Source organism: Apus apus, chromosome 4 (assembly GCF_020740795.1).
Source record: "Apus apus isolate bApuApu2 chromosome 4, bApuApu2.pri.cur, whole genome shotgun sequence".
In the NCBI taxonomy this organism is placed as follows: domain Eukaryota; kingdom Metazoa; phylum Chordata; class Aves; order Apodiformes; family Apodidae; genus Apus; species Apus apus.
In genome coordinates this window covers 3146349-3165042 of record NC_067285.1, presented here as the reverse complement: position 1 = coordinate 3165042, position 18694 = coordinate 3146349, and the positions used below count along the sequence as shown (strand labels likewise).

At 43.3% G+C, this 18694-nt stretch overlaps 1 protein-coding gene across 1 annotated transcript in view; it reads right to left on the bottom strand.

Moving 5' to 3' along the window:
* ADAM12 (ADAM metallopeptidase domain 12) overlaps window positions 1-18694 on the bottom strand; it is a 183370-nt gene that overhangs the window by 61229 nt on the left and 103447 nt on the right. Inside the window, exons 5-6 of the mRNA XM_051618022.1 lie at window positions 15210-15286; window positions 2803-2986 (exon numbers count right to left, since the gene is read on the bottom strand). Coding sequence (XP_051473982.1) covers window positions 2803-2986; window positions 15210-15286 — 261 coding nt within the window. The remainder of the gene's footprint in view (window positions 1-2802; window positions 2987-15209; window positions 15287-18694) is intronic.

The window sequence follows — 18694 nt, the reverse complement described above, 5'->3', positions numbered from 1 at the left end:
CACAAGAAGCTTCAGCAGTGCCTGGTGATATGCCAGCTGGGAACCAGGACACCAAGGAGGCAGCATGTCCCCTCCTGCTGCTCCAGGAACAGCAGCCGTGCAATACACAGTGCCTGCCATGTCTCAGTAGACTCCAGAGGAACCTACAGAGCTCTGGCAGAGCTCCATTTACCTCCCTGCAAAAGGCAGCAGACCCGAGGGAGGTGCCACATAAGGCAAATGACCATGTGGGTGTTGTTTGTGATGGAATGGATCTCTCAGACACTAAAAGACTAACATTAACCTGAAATTTACCATGTGGTCCTGGTTAGAGATGCACCCTCAAGGTCCCTCTAGTCTTCCTCCAAAGAAAGGGTAAAAGATGAGACAGGAAAATCCAGGCACAGAGACACAAGAAGAGCTCTGTTACATCAGTCAGTTTAAACCATTTACTTTTTACCAAGAGTAAAACTAGTTGGAGTGGAGAGAGTCAGCCCGAGAGAAATTGGCTAGCAGAGCAGAACCGTGTAAGCCTCTGGCCACTGGCTGGCATAACAAATCCCTCCCTGTGATTTGCCCAGGGGCTGTGTGCTTTCCTTGGATGCAATGTTTACTTATAAAATGTACCTAATTATGACTTCTTTCAGCTTGCTTGCTGCAGCCAACTGCATCAACACACAACCCACTGCCTGAGTAAATCCTTCAGAATTAAAATGAAGAGTCAGTAATAGAGCTGTGATAGATACACACCATGTGAGACAAAAGGCTTTGTTCTGCTCACTGCTGCCTTTCTCCCCAGTTTCCACCCCACCTGGTCCTATCACAGAACTGGTGTAGCAACTCCTCATGCCCCCCACCCTGGGAATGACATGGCTTGGATTCACAATGCAATCCTGTAGCCTCTCCCTTTCTCCAGAATGGCCCCCGGTGGGTGACCTGCCTCCACTGTGTTCCACCAAAATGGCTTTTTGTGATGGCTACAGAGAAAAAGCCACACTGTAGGGGCTGTCTCACACACCAGGGTTGCTTTCGGGAGGATCCCAGCTCAGTGGAGCTCAACTGGAAAACACACTCCTTGATGGAATTTGAGGGTCCACCAAGTTATGAAATGACCCAATATTGATAGACACCCAGCTCCAACAGGGCAGAACATGTCTGCACACCTCTGCTGCATCACCTGACGTGCTCTGGTGACTCTCCTGCTTGGATCTGGGGGCTGAGTCTGCTGTTTGGCCCATCATTTATCTGCATTTAAATCCATCCTAACTTTGTGATATATTGGTCTGACATTTCAGCCCTGCTAGGTAAGAATCTCGTGCAGGAGGTTGAGTGAAGGGCCAGGGGAAAACTAACAAAAAGCTCCCCCCAAACCTTTCACAAACCCAAGAATTTTCATCGTGCCCTGAACATGAGACTAGATTTCTGCCTATTTCTGTCACCCAGTGTAATGTGGAGCAGCCTTATGTCTCCATACTTCACTGTTCATTTTTATTCAGTCTGCTCCCTCGATGACAACAACATTCACTCCACACATCACATTTGACAGCTTTCAAAATTCATACATTAGAAGCGTATCCAGAATCCTCATTATATATATTGCACCTATCCATATGATGTGACTGCTGACAGTTTTGATAATTATGTCCACTGAACTGCAGCAAAAGTATTTTTCAGATAGTTAAGGTGAATTCTGGCATGGAGCTGAAGCCATCAACAAAATGTGAGAACCATGGGGGTAACAATAAAATGTCTTTGATTGTATCAGCTGTTTGCATCCAGTATTTCAGTTGCCTCATATGACAATGACCACCTCAGTGAAATTCAGCCAAAAGTCACAAAGATTTTGGGGAAGCCTCAACAAAGTTGAGCAGAACATTTTTCCAATACTTTCAGCCTACACAGATTTTTCAGAATCATGCTTAGGTCAGAAAATGGTATATAAAAATGCTAGTGCATCAATTGCAATAATTAATATTCCTAAAATATAAAATCAATTAATTCCACTGCATAAATCATATGTAGGGATGTCATTTATGTTGCTTAACAATTTACTTGATGCAAGGGCTTGGTAGTACGTGTAAATATAAATCCCAACGTGATTTTAATAAATGCTGAGGGCAAATTTGTGTCACTGTATAATTTCTGGACATCTAAAGCAGCCTTTTCTACCATCCCTTCCAATATGCAGATGAACTTACTGCAATATTTCCCCTTCCTGATTTTTAGCTCATTTAATTTTCTGCAATTTCCATTACCCAGATGCATTTCATCTTAAGTGCATTTCTTCCTACACAGAAACAATTACAATAATGCATCTGTAAAATAATATGGTGAGAATTTGTTTTGTCTGCATAAGACAATTCCCTACTAGAACATAAAGGTTCAAAATCTAATATTAACAAAGCATCACAGCTATTCAGTTCTCTTCCTTCTTGGGTGGGCAAGAACTTTTCCAGACATTGCTCAGTTTTCTTTTGGGGTCTGAAATTATTTTTATAAACATATATGAACATAAATATATATTACCCCAATATGAAACCATAAGCTCTTCTGTGTTGTCTCAGTACCAAAAAGAAAGTAAAAGGCAAGTTCCGCATGCAGGATCAAAAAAAAAACCCAAAGCAACAAAGCTTTAGCAAATTGTGCAAGCATATGCATAATTTTAAGCGTGCACTTAAGAACAGGATGTCAACAGAGATCAGGAGGTTTAACCTTGTACACAAAGAGACTCTTTGCAACTGAGTTATGGGGGACAGGAATAAGGAAATGTTACCAGAGACCTTCTCAGCAAAGCAGAAGGACCAAAGCGCAGCATCCACCTACCCTGCCAGCTTGGGAATGGTGTGCTGTGTCACTGTCACCAGCTCCCATGGCAGAGATGTCCAGCTGGTGGCCACAAGATCCTGGGGCTATTTTCAAATTCTCTGCTCGGTAGATCTTGTGTTCACTTGTAGCACCTTCTAATGGCTCCAGAATGTAGCTTTTGTTTTCAAATACAACAATTCCCCTGTTACAGAAGAGAGCAGAGTAAGATGCATGGTTTGCAAGAGCTAAGGGATGTCTACAACAAAGTTACACCAGGTTTTAATCATGATGGAGAATGACAAGGCAAAACATTGATTTACAATGTCACGGTCAGGTGAGGCAGGAAACATCAAAGCTGGGTGTTGGCCACTGCAGCACACTACTTTAAAAGCAATAGCTCAAAGAAAACGTTACTTTTCTGAAGTGCTGTGCTGCAGAGCAAAACTACAGCTGTTTTTTATGTGTTTTCCCTTCTCCCGGGGATGCATTGCCACTCCTGAGTGGAGTCGTGTGTGCTTCTGTGGGCCCGTGGCAAATGCTGAAGAACAAAAGCCTGGGGAAATGCTTCTGTGAGAAAAGGCTCAGGGTGAAAGTGTCCATGATGATCTGCATTCTGCAGTTTACCTTTTAGATCAAACACTGGTGCCAGCATCAATTCTGCCTGATGAAAGAGGCATTGCAGTATCAAAATGGCTTATTAAATGTTGCACAGGGAGGCAGGAGAATGAAGCTCAGATATGTTGAGGAGTGGATCCCTCTTTAACACATTTTACTATCCAAAATAATAATTTTTACAGCAATACCTCCTGGTCTCTGAGGTTCTCCAAGATTTTCCCTCCATGAAAGCACTCCTGTAGCACTACTGTGAGCTAGAGTTTGTGAAGAGCAAAAACATGTTTAGGAACAGAGACAACACCTTGTTTCAAGGCACAAGGGGAAGACTCAAGGACACGTGGTCGGTTCTGGCCTTCATGTGCTGCCTTCTCATCCAAAACTGCAACCAACTCATCCTACAACCATGCTCAGGTTCTTGTGCAGGGTTCTGCCCAATTATTCTGAGTGGCTACAGTAAAACAGATGACAAATGGTTGAATATCTTTCCAGTTCCTCCTGCTGAGGAAGCTGAGGGCAGAAAGCTGCAGTTTTGGCTCAGCACAGCAACATGGGCAGTATGGTATGGGTGCTCATGATCTGTGCATGCTGGAATAAGCTTCCTGCTACTCTAGGGCATAAAGTAGGATGCTCTCCACCAATACCATGGGAATTCTTAGTAGTAATTGCACGTGGAGGATCACAGAAGACTTCTCTGCTGTACATCAGGACTGGGGCAGCATCAGAGGGCATGAAGTAGGTGTACAGACAGGGCTCAGGGGGAAATTACTGTAAAAGCAAGTAATTGAGTATTCTGTGCTCAACCGGCACCCTGAGCACATCCTGCCAACCACCCAGGGGGGTCTGAGATACTGAGCTGGACATCAGGTTTTGCTGGGTAACTGTGTGACCAGAGAAAGCCCCCATTTAAAACCCATTTTTCTCTTCAAAACTAGGGAAAAGCATTGGCTTGCAGGGTGCTGTAGGCATTCAGCTGTTAGACACTACACCAGGTAGTGCACTGCATTACTCTTTTCTTCCCTGTCTTTACATGATGAAGGCATGAATCCCTAAGCATTGCCATAGCTTCAGCAGCAATAACTACAATCTACCTACCTGAAATTCCATGAAACCTTTAATTGCCCAAAGCAACCTTCCTCACCTCCTCTAAACTGCTCTGTACTGCCCATAGATGCTATTACACAGCAATCATTGCCAGCCCAAAGCAGGCTGTATATTTCATTGGTGTGTTTTGTTGGTGGAGAGGAGGTGTCTGCTCTTTTTATTCCTGTCTGCAGTGCAGCAAGGGTGAGATACAACAACCTTTGTGAGACTGACATGTGTCTCTATACAATCCCACTGCAGAAAGCTAAAATAAAAAGAAAAAAAGAAAAAAAGAGGAAGGACCCAGAAGCAGGTTAACGACGTCATGAAGACTGATTGAAAAATAAAAGTAATTAGGAAAAGTCTGCCCCAGTTGTTCTGATCTTAGCGAGCTGTGGGGAAGAAACTCAAAGCCTTTGTCTCCTAACCAGAGAACTGAAATTTTAATTCCAAGCTGACTGCACAATTTTGCTACAAAACATCATTAGCATCAGTTCAGCCAAGCCAACAGATGATCATTTAACTGTTAACTAGAACAGCTGAAAGTCCAAGAGAAAAAAAAAAAAAAAAGGACTGTAAGTCTATGATACTAGAAGCTGAGCAGAAGCATTTGCAGGAGCCTGCACTACTGATCTGAACCAAGGATCAGGGGCTGATAATTCATTTGTGGCTTCCTGGGCAAACCAGGGAAGATACGTTCTGTGCCCATCACACAGGCATCTGTGTGTGTTGGATCACAGTGGGAAAAGCAAGACTGATTTATCACAGCATCCCTTGCAGCTGCCTTCAGGATACACTACGTCCTGCATGACATATGAGAGACCTCTGAGCAGGTCACCCCCTGATTTCAGTCACCTCACACCTTGCAGCTCTAAATCATTTGCACACCTGTCTTATCCCTGGAAGAATATAGGAATCTAGGACAACATATTCCCTTTATTCTGATAATCAGCAACTCTGTAATCAGCACAATCAAATAAGGGTTCTTGCCTCTCCCTTGTGCAATTAATCATTTAACTTTGGAGGCAGCTGGAACCAGCAATGGAGGCAGAAGCACATTAGTCACTGCTTGAAGTGGGCCAGCTTGACCATCTCCCTTTACTGACAACTCAAAACCCACACCAGGGTTTTATTTTTAATGTTAAACTTCATCCTGCTTAGAACATCAACTTAAAAAATACAGAGATTTGCACAACTTTTAAAGCCAGCATCTTGGTGTCAAGAGTTCATAGCCAAAACATGCCATAAATCACTGCCAGGTTTCCAATGAACCTCTTGTACACCCAGCTACTGTCTCAAGTAATTCAATAACCATTTCTTTACACCTCAATTTATTTAGCAGTAGAGGATATGGACAAACGATCAGATAGCAGAGCCATTAATTTTGTTTTCAACCAAGCACACCAGAGCCAGGGTAGCCAATTCAACTTGCCACTGAGCCTCCCATCCCCAGTGACAGCACAAGCCTTTCAGAGCAGTCCCACCTTTGGGTATGAAGCAATGCCATGGAAAAAGAATCTGCAGATTCAGCATAAAGGAAAACATACTTTTAATGCACACTTATCCTTTGAGTGCTGCCTACAGGATATCAGCACCTGGCTTGTGACCATCTGTAATAAGATAATGAAGATCAAATATGAATTATCTTGGCCAGCTCTCTCTTTTTGACTAATTCTCCTTTCCCACAATTACATTTTCCCCACTGATCAGTGCCAAGCACAGCACCTTAAAAGTGTAACTTCTCCAAAGCTATGGTTTCTTTCTTTTTTTTCTTTGGTGTGGCATGGTTAGGTGAACAATACCTCCCAGTCATTCAGTGCTAAGAATTTGATGCAAACAAAATAAATCCATTAACAACTGTTTCCTTCCAGTTTTGTCAGGTGTTTCAAAAAAGCCTCTCCTACTCCTACTCCATTTCTGTGTCCTCCTCTTCAACAAGGTTCTCCACATTCCTGAATCAGCAAAGACCAAGGCAGTGCAATTTTTCCATTTTCCAAAAGGCATTAATGTTAAATAATAGATGTATTTATTTTTTTTTTTTCCCAAAGTGGACAGTACATTAAACTACAAACCAAAAATTAAACAAGGAAACAAAAGGATTTTGGCAGCTCTGGGAGTGCTTGAGCAGTGGTGATTGTTTAAGATGAACTTTGTTTGCTGAAATCTGTGGGATTTCTAACAGTACCTCTACCAGGCAAAAAGCTACCAGAATTCTCAGGCTTATAAAAATTTGGGAAAAACCAATATAGAGTATACATTTTTCAGTCTCCACGTATCCACTTTATGGCATCTGTGTTTTCCCCAGTCCCAAACCATGGTGATGCCGGGAAGTCAGAAAGATCCTGCAAATGAGCCTGGCAGGAAAGACAAGAGATAATTCAACCCCTATCGTGCTGTGATTTTCATCACTGGTAGCAGAGAGGGAGGGAAGAAACCCAAGTCTGTATCATACAGTAAGCCCAGACATCAGCTCGTGGGCCCCAAGCCAACTGGAAGCAGCCTCAGTGTGGTCTTCAGCCTGAGCTCATATTTTACTCTACTTCTCAACAACGTTTAAACCCTGGTGGTGGTCAGCACCACATAAACCACATCCACATCTTGCTGCTGCTGACCTCCAAACATCCCATCTTGCTGCTGATCACCTCCAAACATCACATTTTGCTGCTGATCACCTCCAAACATGAACAACTCCTTAGTATTTGCCTGCTCTGTGCTCTTCTGTGCCATATGGACACCTGGGGAAAGTGTACATGAGATGGCCTGTGATGGGAGAACTCCCTCTATCTCAAAGACATTTAAACCTAACTTAAATAATTAATTCATCATTAATTGCTGTTTAGCTTGCCAGGAATCTCTCAATTAGGGAAAGATGGAATAATTCCACTATTCAAATTGTCCATAAAGTCAAATGTGATTTTTTTTTCCTCTTAAAAAGAAAAACCAAAACCAAACTCAATGCAAGGCCAGTTGTATTTTATAAATCAACAGGCTTTAGGAAATCTCCAAATATAAATGGGATTTTTCTTTTCCAACTTGTCAGCAGAAGCAAAGGCCCTGCCAACATAAACCATCAGTGCATACTTGTCTGAGAAATTGTGATGCTGAAGTAAAACTTGGCTAGGACAGAATTATATGAAACTGTGATATATTATTCTGCTGCAATATACAGGGAAAGTTAAGTAAATCAATAAATCTGATACCCATGAATGCAATTTAACATTTGTTTTTAATGAAGCTCAGGGTTATGCTCATTTCTAAACAATACTAATAAAAAGCTCTATTACCACTGGAAGAGGAATGTAGATGTTTTCAGTTTGTAAGAAATTAATTAGACTACAGAGGGCTGTCATGCTTACACACCACATATTCCCATTAAGGCTGTCACTGCTCATGGACACTGCAAAAGGCTGAACAGTGCTCAAGTGCCACGTAAAAACCTACAGAACCTCCACTTCAGAACTAATGCTGCAGCTTCTGAAGTCAAGGGTGGGATCCTGCAGCTGTCCCACTGTTTTGGGTGAATAAAACCATGGATTAAAACTGGAAGAGGGAAGATTTGGTTAGACATGAAGAAGAAAATATTTCAGTGTGAGGGTGGTGAGAGCCTGGCCCAGGTTGCCCAGGGAAGCTGTGGCTGCCCCATCCCTGGCAGTGTTGAAGGGCAGGTTGGATGGGGCTTGGAGCAGCCTGGGCTGGTGGGAGGTGTCCCTGTCCATGCAGGGGGGTAGGAACTAGATTAGCTTTTAGGTCCTTTCCAACCCAAACCATTCTATGATTCTATGAATAGATACAGAATTGGAGCCTTGGGGCCCTGGAGGGCAGTTGTCATGATGCTCAGGGTGGAGGGACAGCAGTTACTCACTGCAGTGTTTCTTTGCATGCAGGATATCAGAAGGGGATCCCAAAGGTCTTAGGGCATTTTTATGTATTCTTCTTACACATTCTACATTCTCAGGACTTTTACAACAATGTTCCAGGCAAGGAAGTGGGACAACAAACAAAAGAGGAAGAAAAATGAAGTAGGAAATGAAAAATTCACTTGTAGTCTGTTTTAATTGGTTACAGATTAATACTACTGGGTAAAGTTAAGAAGACTGCAGACTGTTTTTCTAATGGTGGAGGTGATCTTTAGAGGTTTTTCAAATGGTTTGGTCATTCTTCAGCTTTAAAGGACCAGGAAACACAGAGAACAGGAGCTGAACATCAGAAACAGCCAATTTACCTCTTTCTGCATCAGTTTCCCTCCTTCAAAATGGGGTAAATTTTAGTAATCATACACAATCGTTATCTACTGATGAAGAGCATGACACAAGACCCAAGTAATACTGTTATCTTCCTATCCTGCACATTAGAATCCCATGAAAATAACAAGTCTGGCCCAAACCAACAAAGGGCAGCATCTGAAAGAGAGGTTAAAGCAGTAGCATTACTGATTTTACAAATGCAGTCCTGGTAGAGGTGTTCTCACTCAGACACAGCATTAATCAAATATTTTTCATTCTAGCCAATGCCTTTCATTAACCTGCAAATATATTCTATAACACAGTGTCTAAAATGTAGGCATACCCAGAGAATACTGCAGCAGGCACTTAATTCTTCCTCAGTGCAAGACAGATTTGTCCACAGTGAATTCATACTGGACTGCAACTTTGGTGCCTGGAATTTAAGGAGGGAGTTACTTGAATCTAAAGGGATAATGCCATTTCATGTCCTGCATTTGGATTGCAAGAAACAGTAATTGTGTTATCAGAGGAAGTGTCATCTGTGAACTCAGCTGGGAGGGTGACAAGACAGAGCAAGGAAAGCAGAGAAAAATGGAGAAGGAAAGAGATGTTGGCACCAGGGCTGATTTAGTGAGCACATTTGATAGCACTGCACAGCAAATGGCACAGCAGTAAGAGAAGGCTGGATTCCAACTTGCACATCACATGAAGGATGCTTTTCCGAGTCACAAAATATATGCAAATATTTTTAGGTTTAGCATTTGGTTTTGTTTTTCAAATTCAGCACTGCCAGGCAGAGACACGATGGAGAAAGGGCAGGTTCAGCAAGGTGCAGGTTGGTACAGTTACTAAAAGGAAAATTGGTTCTGTCCTGGCTCAAAGCAGGACATCTACCATGCTTGTCCTGGTGGTAGCAGTGATCCTTGGGTTTGGATGGGGCTCTGAACAACCTGGTCTAGTGGGAGGTGTCCCTGCTCATGCAGAGGGGCTGGATCTAGATTATCTTTAAGGTCCCTTCCAACCCACACCAGTCTAGGATTCTATGATTACTGTGCACCTGGGGACAGTGTGCAGACAACTGTCAAGGAATGGAGATATTGTACATCTCAGCTCACAGAAGTGATGGTGATCAAGGAGCTCTTCACTACTCAAACACACAGAATACAGAAGCTGTGAAACCTCAGAAGATGGATGCTTTCTAACATTAAGCTCAAAAACCTCCAGTAGTTTCACAGGCAGATAATTTACAAACCATGTGAGATGTTTACATGAACTAAAAGCTCTTCAGAAAGTATGGAGAAAAAAATACACATCCAAAGTGGTGTTTTTCTCAACTAGGATTTTCTCCTAACTTCTTTTTTGGATGAAAACTCCCCTTCAGTGAGGAAATCAGGCTTGAGGAGCCATGAGGAATTTGCATTTTTTTCTCACTGGTTTCTTACTTCCATTCCTTTTTAAAATAGCTGATGTCTGGAGTGTCATATTCAAATCCCCCCCCTTCAGCTGGCTGTGTCTGGGGTGCAGTGAGTTCAGCCAGACCATTTGAAAAATGGTCTTGTGTAGCACAACCATGTAATCCAATTAAAAACAACTGCCTAGTCAGTTCTGGGGCCTTGTCCCCATAATTCTTGCTGTGGACACAGCATCTCGCAGTCACTGATGAGGTGGGACAATGACTGAATACTTTGAGACTTATTATCTAGCAATTGCATAGCTCTGAGGGATTCATGGGATTTCAGGAGTGGTTTTGTGTTTTAAAAAGAAAAGGCTTCCTGGGAGATTTGTGTCCTTGCTGTTTCTGAGAGCACCTCTCAGGCTTCCCACACCAGAGAGGTCACTTTGTAGCCTCATGTCCCCTGCCAGCTCCTGGCCTATGTGAATGGTGCTCTTCTTCAAGGCTGCATTTTTTTTTGCAGGTATTTGCTAGATTCTGCTCTTGTAGAGAGAGTAATAGAGGAAAAATCATTTATTTGTCCATCCAAATTTATCATAGATGGGTGTTGTGGCTACAGGCCAAAACTATTTGCTAAAAACTTGAAGAGCCTCCAGGCTAGATAAACAGAAAGGTATTTGCTAAGGACAGGAAGGAAACAACTTGACTTTGTCAGACCTTCACCTTCCCACAAGCTCTGTCAGTCTAATTGGCTTTCTGAGCCAGATGGAAGCTCCGGAAATCCTGATTACTATTGTTCCCATTCTGTGCATTCAGCTTTTACCATGCCCTCGCTGCCACTCAGCTCTTCCTCCTCCAGAGGAACCAGCAGGATGCATGATTATGGCATGATTACATTCTCCTCTAACCTGCAGGTTAGGCAGCTCTCAGTGTCAATCCAACTATTTCTACTGTTGTGATCCCACGTGAAGCAAGGCACTTGGATGTCACCTCTGAGAGGATAACGTAGCTGGAATATGTGAGTGCCTGTGTGTCAGAGAGATGAGTCCACTTCTCACTTCTCCCTTTATCTCACTCCCTCTATCTGCCTGAAAACGTAAACTGGTCAAACCTCTTACTTTGCAGATCACAGAATCACATAATGGTCGGGGTTGGAAGGGACCTCTGGGGATCATTTAGTCCTACCCCCCTGCCAGAGCAGGATCCCCTAGAGCAGATCACACAGAAACATGTCCAGGCAGGTTTGGAATGTCTCCAGGGATGGAGATTCCACAACCTCCCTGAGTGGCTTGTCCCAGTGCTTTGTTACTCTCAAAGTAAAGAAGACTTTTCTTACACTTAGGCTAAACCTCCTGTTTACCAGTTTGTGACCATTGCCCCTTATTTGGTCACTGGACACCACTGAAAAGAGTCTGAGGATCAAGAGATTTCACACATGATGCTTCCTGTGGCTCCTCAAGGAACAACCAGGTCATATCTACAAGCTAACAGCACATCTCAAATGCTCAACCATGTGGCTGCACTGAAAGGAAGAACTTGGTGGCTGTAACACCTCAGAGCAAGGTGATCCAACTTAGCACTTTGGCCTTGGTCAACAGCTGATACTCAGGGGTAAGATGCAAGCACAGCTGGTACCTCCAGCTCTGACAGCATAAGTGTCAGGGACACCTTTGACAGCCCTGGAGAGGTTTCTCTAGCTCCCCTCCCCAAATTGTCTCATCTTTTTTATATCTACTGATAGTTTTCACGCTGACACCCACCTATGACAGTGAGCTCCACGGGTCCATTATGTGGTGACCAAAAAAGTACCTTCCCTTGCTCTAAAGTTTCATTCTATGCCTCCTAATTTTGGAGTTCTGAAAAATATGCAATAATTTCCCCCTCTCCAGCATGACATCCAACCTCATTTCATCACACCCCTTTTCTTCATCATCTCCTTTCAAAAGTGACAAATCCTAGTCCATTTTGGATAAAAGCTGTTCCAGACCTTTGATCATAACTGTTGTCCTTCTCTGTACCTTTTCTAGATAGAATGCTTCCTTCTGTGAGATGGGGAGGGAAAAGCCAGGGCTGCATGTAGGATTCAAGATACGAGTGCACAATGGATTTATAAAGTGGTAATGAGGGGGTTTGTTCTATCCCTTTTTTCTGTCTCACTAATTCCTAAGATCCTTTTTGCTGCTTTGGATCCTGCTGAGCTCAGAGGCTTCAGATCATGCCAAAATGCAGAACCCATTCTTCATGACTAGTTTCCTGTCTTTTAATGAACTCTCTTAATCTGGAGGAAAAGACACCATCCCTGCCTGGCCACACCTGGAACAGTGCCTAAGGAGCCTGTCTAGTAGTAGTAGAAGGAGATTAGTGCTCTGAGGTTTCAGTGAGCTAACAGCTTGCACTTCCTTTCATTAGATGGTTTTCAGGCACTTGAACTTTGGTCCCGTGCAACAGCTTTGTGTGAGGTAGGTAAAGAATCAGTAAATGAATTTCACAGATGGAGAATCTGAGACAAAGAGATTTGTCCATTTCACTTAGAAACTGTCACAAAGCCAGGAACAGACCCTGAAGCTGAGACCTGTCTTTCCTACCACTGGCTGCTGCAGATGAAACAACTGCCCCAGGGACTGTCTTCAGCTGCAGCTTCATGGCCACACGATGTCTTATGTCTCTACCCCTACAGTCTGCAGGCTTTATTGTGCTGTGGAGAACCAAGAATCCCTACTCCAGCAAGTTGGTGGGCAAGTATACTGTCCTACTCTACCCTAATCCTACCCTAAACCTACCCTAATCCCATCCTATCCTATCCATAACTATTCTTCCAAGCTGTAATACCAGTAAAGTTGCCAGCAAAGTAAGCCATGAAGTCATTTTGAGCTGTCCTATTTATATTCATATGATTTCAGACTGGATCACACACTGTAAATCATAGAATCACAGAATGGTTTGGGTTGGAAGGGAACTTTAAAGGCCATCTAGTCCTTCTGCAATGAGCAGGGACATCTTCAAGTAGGTCTTTCCAGCCAAATTCCCAAGTAATGCATTGCCACAATGCCACAAAAATACTTTGTTGGCAGGGGTAGACAGTGACCTATGGGCCTGATATTGGAAGATGCTCAGTGCTCTCAGGACCTCAGTGCAGCCACCTGGGGTTCACACCACTTGGCCTTTTACTCCTAACCAGCTTTAAGAAGAGGGCCTGGGTGGTTAATGGAGCTGAGAGTGCATTATGAAAACTTTCAGGTGGACATTGCTGGCTCAGATCAAGCACATGTGATGACTGGAGGTTGTTACTATTAGCTGTCAGGCTGTGAAATGAGTTTTGTGGAGTAAGTCAAGAGGTGCCCTTGCCACAAACTGTTCTCACTGATGGATACTCTCTTAACCAACCTCAGTAGCAAGTGCAGCAGCTAAACAGACATGGACGCTGAGATATGGACTCAGCTCTTCTCCTGCTAGAGGACAATATGTGTTGGCAGGGAAACTTATGAAAACTTGTGCTGAAAAAGATGCTGCTATACTTTTCCTCTAAGGGGAATGGGCCTCATACTGTCATCTTGCACTTTGGGAATTTATATGTGATAGTGCCAGGTGAGAAAAAAGTATCACTGCCAGCATGTGCTGCCAGGGCACCCCTGGCTCCCCAGAACTGGGGAACAGCTCTGTGAGCTCAGCTGCAAAAAGAGCCCATTAAAGAAGAAACTAAATATATTTAATTTGGAGAAGAGTAATTTCACTTGAGAGTTTTAAATTCCTTAACTCTGGGATGAGATATTGATCCAGATCCTGTCCCTCACAGTGCAAATCTTCCCTGTGGACCTCACAGCACTGGGATCCCCTTAGACAAAATACCCATAGCCCTGCACTGTATTTTTGCAAGCTGCCATGGTCTGTGCAAGGGGTTAATTAGAGTAAACTAGTGGAAAATGCTAGATACACACTGAAGCATCCACAAAACCCCTTTCCATACGGGAAAGAGCCACAGGAATCCCGTCCACTAGAGCAAATGTGTCCTGGTAACCAAGTGTTTGCTCTCTCTGCTGCTGTCTGGTATTAAAAGCCTTGATGATACCACTATTGCACAAAATGCAAAATCAAGGGGAAAAGACTCGAGCTACTCCTGCTGTTTGTAGATAAATTAAACAAACCCAGAGAAGGTTGAGAAAGCTGGAAATCTGACAGGAAAACCGGGTTTTCCAGGGAGAACACTAGAGCCAATTTACAGCTAATTACTGTGATTTGGAACAGCTCTGTGAGTAAATACTAGTCTCTGATTGTCCAAGTAAGGAAGATAATTGCTTCCTGAACTGTGTCCATTGTGTATTTAATGTGTTGTCAGCCTGTTCTTTTCTCAACCTAGGAAGAGTTTTGGGTTACAGCAACATGAATCTGCTGTTCTTCTGTTACCAAATAGCTAAAATCTTGATGCTGAGCATCATACCTGCCATAAGAGCAATTTATTGAGCTCCACAGCCGTGTTTGTAAAGGAGATGATGAGAATTTTGGACAGTTCACGAGTCTGCAGCTGCAAAGCAGTCCTGCCATCACTGGTGAAACAGCTTGGAAGACATGAAGGGCTGGAGACCCACCAGGCACTGCCAGCCCAAAAATCATAGAATCATAGAATGTGTGGGGTTGGAAGGGACCTTTAAAAGTCATCTAGTCCAGCCCTCCCCTGCAGTGCACATGGACATTTTTAACTAGACCAGATTGCTCAGAGCCTTGTCAAGCCTGACCTTGAATATCTCCAGGGATGGGGCCTCCACCACCCCTGGGCAACCTGTTCCCGTGATCCACCACCCTCATTGTAAAGAATTTCTTCCTAATGTATAGTCTAAATCCACCCTGCTCCAGTTTAAGACCATTGCCCCTTGCCAAGCACTGCACTGCTGCAAAAGGGGGTAAACAAGGGAGAAGGGTCATCATGGAAACCCCCCAGATTGTCTTTTCTATTTCTTCTTTCTCTGCAGAGCACCCAGCAGGAAAATATGTTTACAGGGATTTTTACCTTCATTTGAAAAAGAAGATTTCGGGACACTCACGAAAAAGCACAACAAAATTCCAGGGGTACTGGGCTGATTCCTTGAAGAGGGTCAAGTATGAGTGAAATGTTGGCTCACCTGAGTCCTGAGCAGGTGCTGAGGCTGACGGAGGAGCCGGGGAACCCTCGCACGTGGCCGTGGTAATAGCAGTGACCCTGATGGCAAAAGAGAAAACCTTTCAGGAAGCATAAAACCTCATGCCTCCCTTGCTTTCTCAGGGTTTTCAAAGCTGCTTTCAGTTGCACTCAGAAGCACGTTGACAACACCTTTCCTGCCCCACCAAATATTCACTGTATCTAACAGTCCAAAGGGTTCCTGAATGGAAACCTTGGGGGTTTTTAAGCCTCAGAGATTGGGCTACTGGGCCTTTTGTTGTTGTTTTGTCATTGGTTTTTGTTTGTTGTGGTTTTGTTTTGGTTTTTTTGTTGTTTTGTTTTTTTTTAAAGAAGGTCAACAGTATTTAAATTGCAGGACTGACAACCTTTTTCTGTGTTATTTTATTTAAAGCTACGAAATAGAACATTGTATAAAATTCATCAGATGAACAAATCAGCTGACACATTTTCATACTCTGTATAGGCACTCATTCTTTTCATTTAAGGCCATTTACATCTATGTATGTCTATAGGAGGTAGCTATGTAGAAAGCAAAGTATGAAAAAAAAGCCAATCCCAACCCCATAGCTTGAAAAAAAAGCAAAGAAAGGGGAAGGGAAACAGGTTGGAAAGGAAACTTTTTATTTCCTTTTATTGAATTACCCACTGAGTGGCTGCACATTCTTTGGAGGAACCAAGAAAAAGGGGGTCTTCTATTTGGAGAGGCAACAATCCAATTTCATCTTGCAGCTCAGTCATTGTATTTTCTTAATAATTCACTGCTTGCAAAAGGCACCCGTAACACAGTTACTTTCTCAGCACATACACACATCTGTCTGGAATCCAGGTTAATTTTACTGTTGACTACAGGTTATATTACATTCCCAATTTATGTGACTGGCTGGAAAGCAATGGCTGTGTCAGGGCCAGCATTTCTTTTCTCATGACTCTGAATGCCACTTGGAAACTGAGAACACTGTTGTGAAAGGTTCCTATCTTATTAGTGCAAAGGAAAGTTATCACTCATGTTTCAACTTGTCATCTCACTGTGCCTTTTTATTACTTGGTTCATTCCCATCCAGCTAGCTGCATTAATTAACCTTTTCAGGTTTGGGGCATGGTTTTCACTCACAGAATCTCACATAGCAGACTTCTAAAGACCACCTTGATTTTGTTAAAGAAAGCAATAACCAAGCAATAAGGAGGATGGAATAATTCAGATATTAATTTTCTGCAAATAAGGTTTTACCATGAAAAATATTTGTTTAGAGCATTTATCCAACATGAGCAACTGAACCCAGAGCAGCAACATTTCTAAATACAAATCTCAGTAGCTTTTCTCAGTGAAAGAAATGACAGAAACATGGAATAGCTTTTACTCTTGGGCATTTTTATCATCAGTACCCATAAAGAGTCAGACATCAGCAAGGATAAAGCCACAATAAAAAGGAGGAAGTCATAGACTGAATTTTTGGGGATGATTGCCTCAGTTACAATTGCTATGGAACTCAAAGTTTTCAGCATGAGTGTACTATTGCACTTTATTTTAATGTTATCAGTCACATGCATCCTGCTGATCAGACAACAGAAAAAACAACACCCCCGTCTCACCAGTGACTCTCAGACAGTGACCCTGAAATAGTCCAAAACCAAAAATAAAGTTGGTTTGTTCTTGTCAGTTCAAATAAGTAGAAGGCAGAGCTGCAGCTCAGAACTCTTGAGAAGTCAGTTCTTGGGGTTTAGCATCACCAGTGTTAGGCACAGTCCTCCATGAGCTGATACCTCACCCCCCTCAGCCTAGCTGTCTTTATCAAAGAGTGAATTATGGCCAAGGCTCTGATTTCTCTCCCTCTCCACATGCAACTTGTCACTTGATTAACTCTGAGCTCCTTGATGTGGCCCATTTCACAACTGCTCTGAGATCTGCCTGCTGTGTGATGCCAAAGTTCAATACTGAAAATGTAAACTTATCAGACCATGGCCTGCAATTGGACTGGTAGAAAATTGATTTCTAGCTCAGTAACTTCACTGAACTGCAGGTTTATTTTTTTCCTCCTATCAAATATTTTTATTCCTGTAAACTAGTACATAAAATGGATGACCCCCTAAAATAAAATAATTACCATGGCTGACTTGTCATACCTAAAACAGTATTCTGCCCTCACTCTAGATTATTTAATAAATACCAGCTATTGCCAACTGCAAATTTTTCAAGTACTATAGACCAGAAGAATAACCTGGACACTGACTCGTGCTAGAGGAACTCCCCAGCTGACAGGTGCCACCAACATGGCTTGGTCAGATCTCACAGAATCCCAGAATCACTTAGGCTGGAAAAGCCCTTCAATATCACAGAGTCCAACCATTAACCCTACCCATTAGCCCTGAGCCAAGTCCTCAAGAGCCACAACTAGATGAGTTTTAAACACATCCAGGGATGGTGACACAACCAGCTCCCTGGGCAGCCTGTTCCAGTGTCTGCCAAGCCTTTCAGTGGTGAAGTTATTCCTAATGTCTAGTCTAGACCTCCCCTGGTGCAGCTTGAGGCCATTTCCTCTTGTTCTAACACGAGTTACTTGTGAGAAGAGACCAGCACCAACCTCTCTACAACATTCTTTCAGGCAGCCTCCTTTTCTTCAGACTAAACAGCCCCAGTTCCCTCAGCTGCTCCTCATAAGACTTGTTCTCTAGGCCCTTCACCAGCTTTGTTGCCCTTCTTTGGACGTGCTCCAGCACCTCAATATCCTTCTTGTAGTGAGTTGCCCCAAACTGGACACAGTATTCCAGGTGTGGCCTCACCAATGCCAAGTATTTCTGGTGTTGCTGGCCACATTATTTCTAATACAGGCCAGGATGCCATCTGCCTTCTTGGCCACCTGGGCACACTGCTGGCTCATGTTCAGCCACCTATCAATCAGAACCCCCAGGTCCCTCTCTGCTGGGCAGCTTTCCAGCCACTCTTCCCCATGCTGGTAGTGTTGCCTGGGGTTGTTGTGGCAGAACCCTGCACTTGGCCTTGGTGAACTTCATACAATTGACCTCGGCCCATGGGTCTAGTCTGTCCAAGTCTCTGCAGAGCCTCCCTGCTCTCAGGCAGATCAGCACTCCCTCCCAACCCGTTGATGTCTCCAAACTTACTGAGGGTGCATTCTATCTCCTCATCAAGATAATTGATTAGGATGTTAATCAGAAGTGGTCCCAACACTGTCTCCAAGCAGAGTTTGACTAAGTAGCTTCCCAAAGGGAAACTGGATTCCTTTCCATATTGATGTCCTCAGTGAAGAAGAGATATAAAAGCAAAATCACAGAGACTTATCTTGTTTCAACCATACTGAGGCATTCCATAAAAAATGAATTCACTGATCTCTCAAAAAGCATTTCAGGCAGCACAATTAATTGTCAGTACTAGTCATGACTGACTGCCAGGATGAAACTCAAGATTTTTCCTCAGCACAGGACAGCCTACCT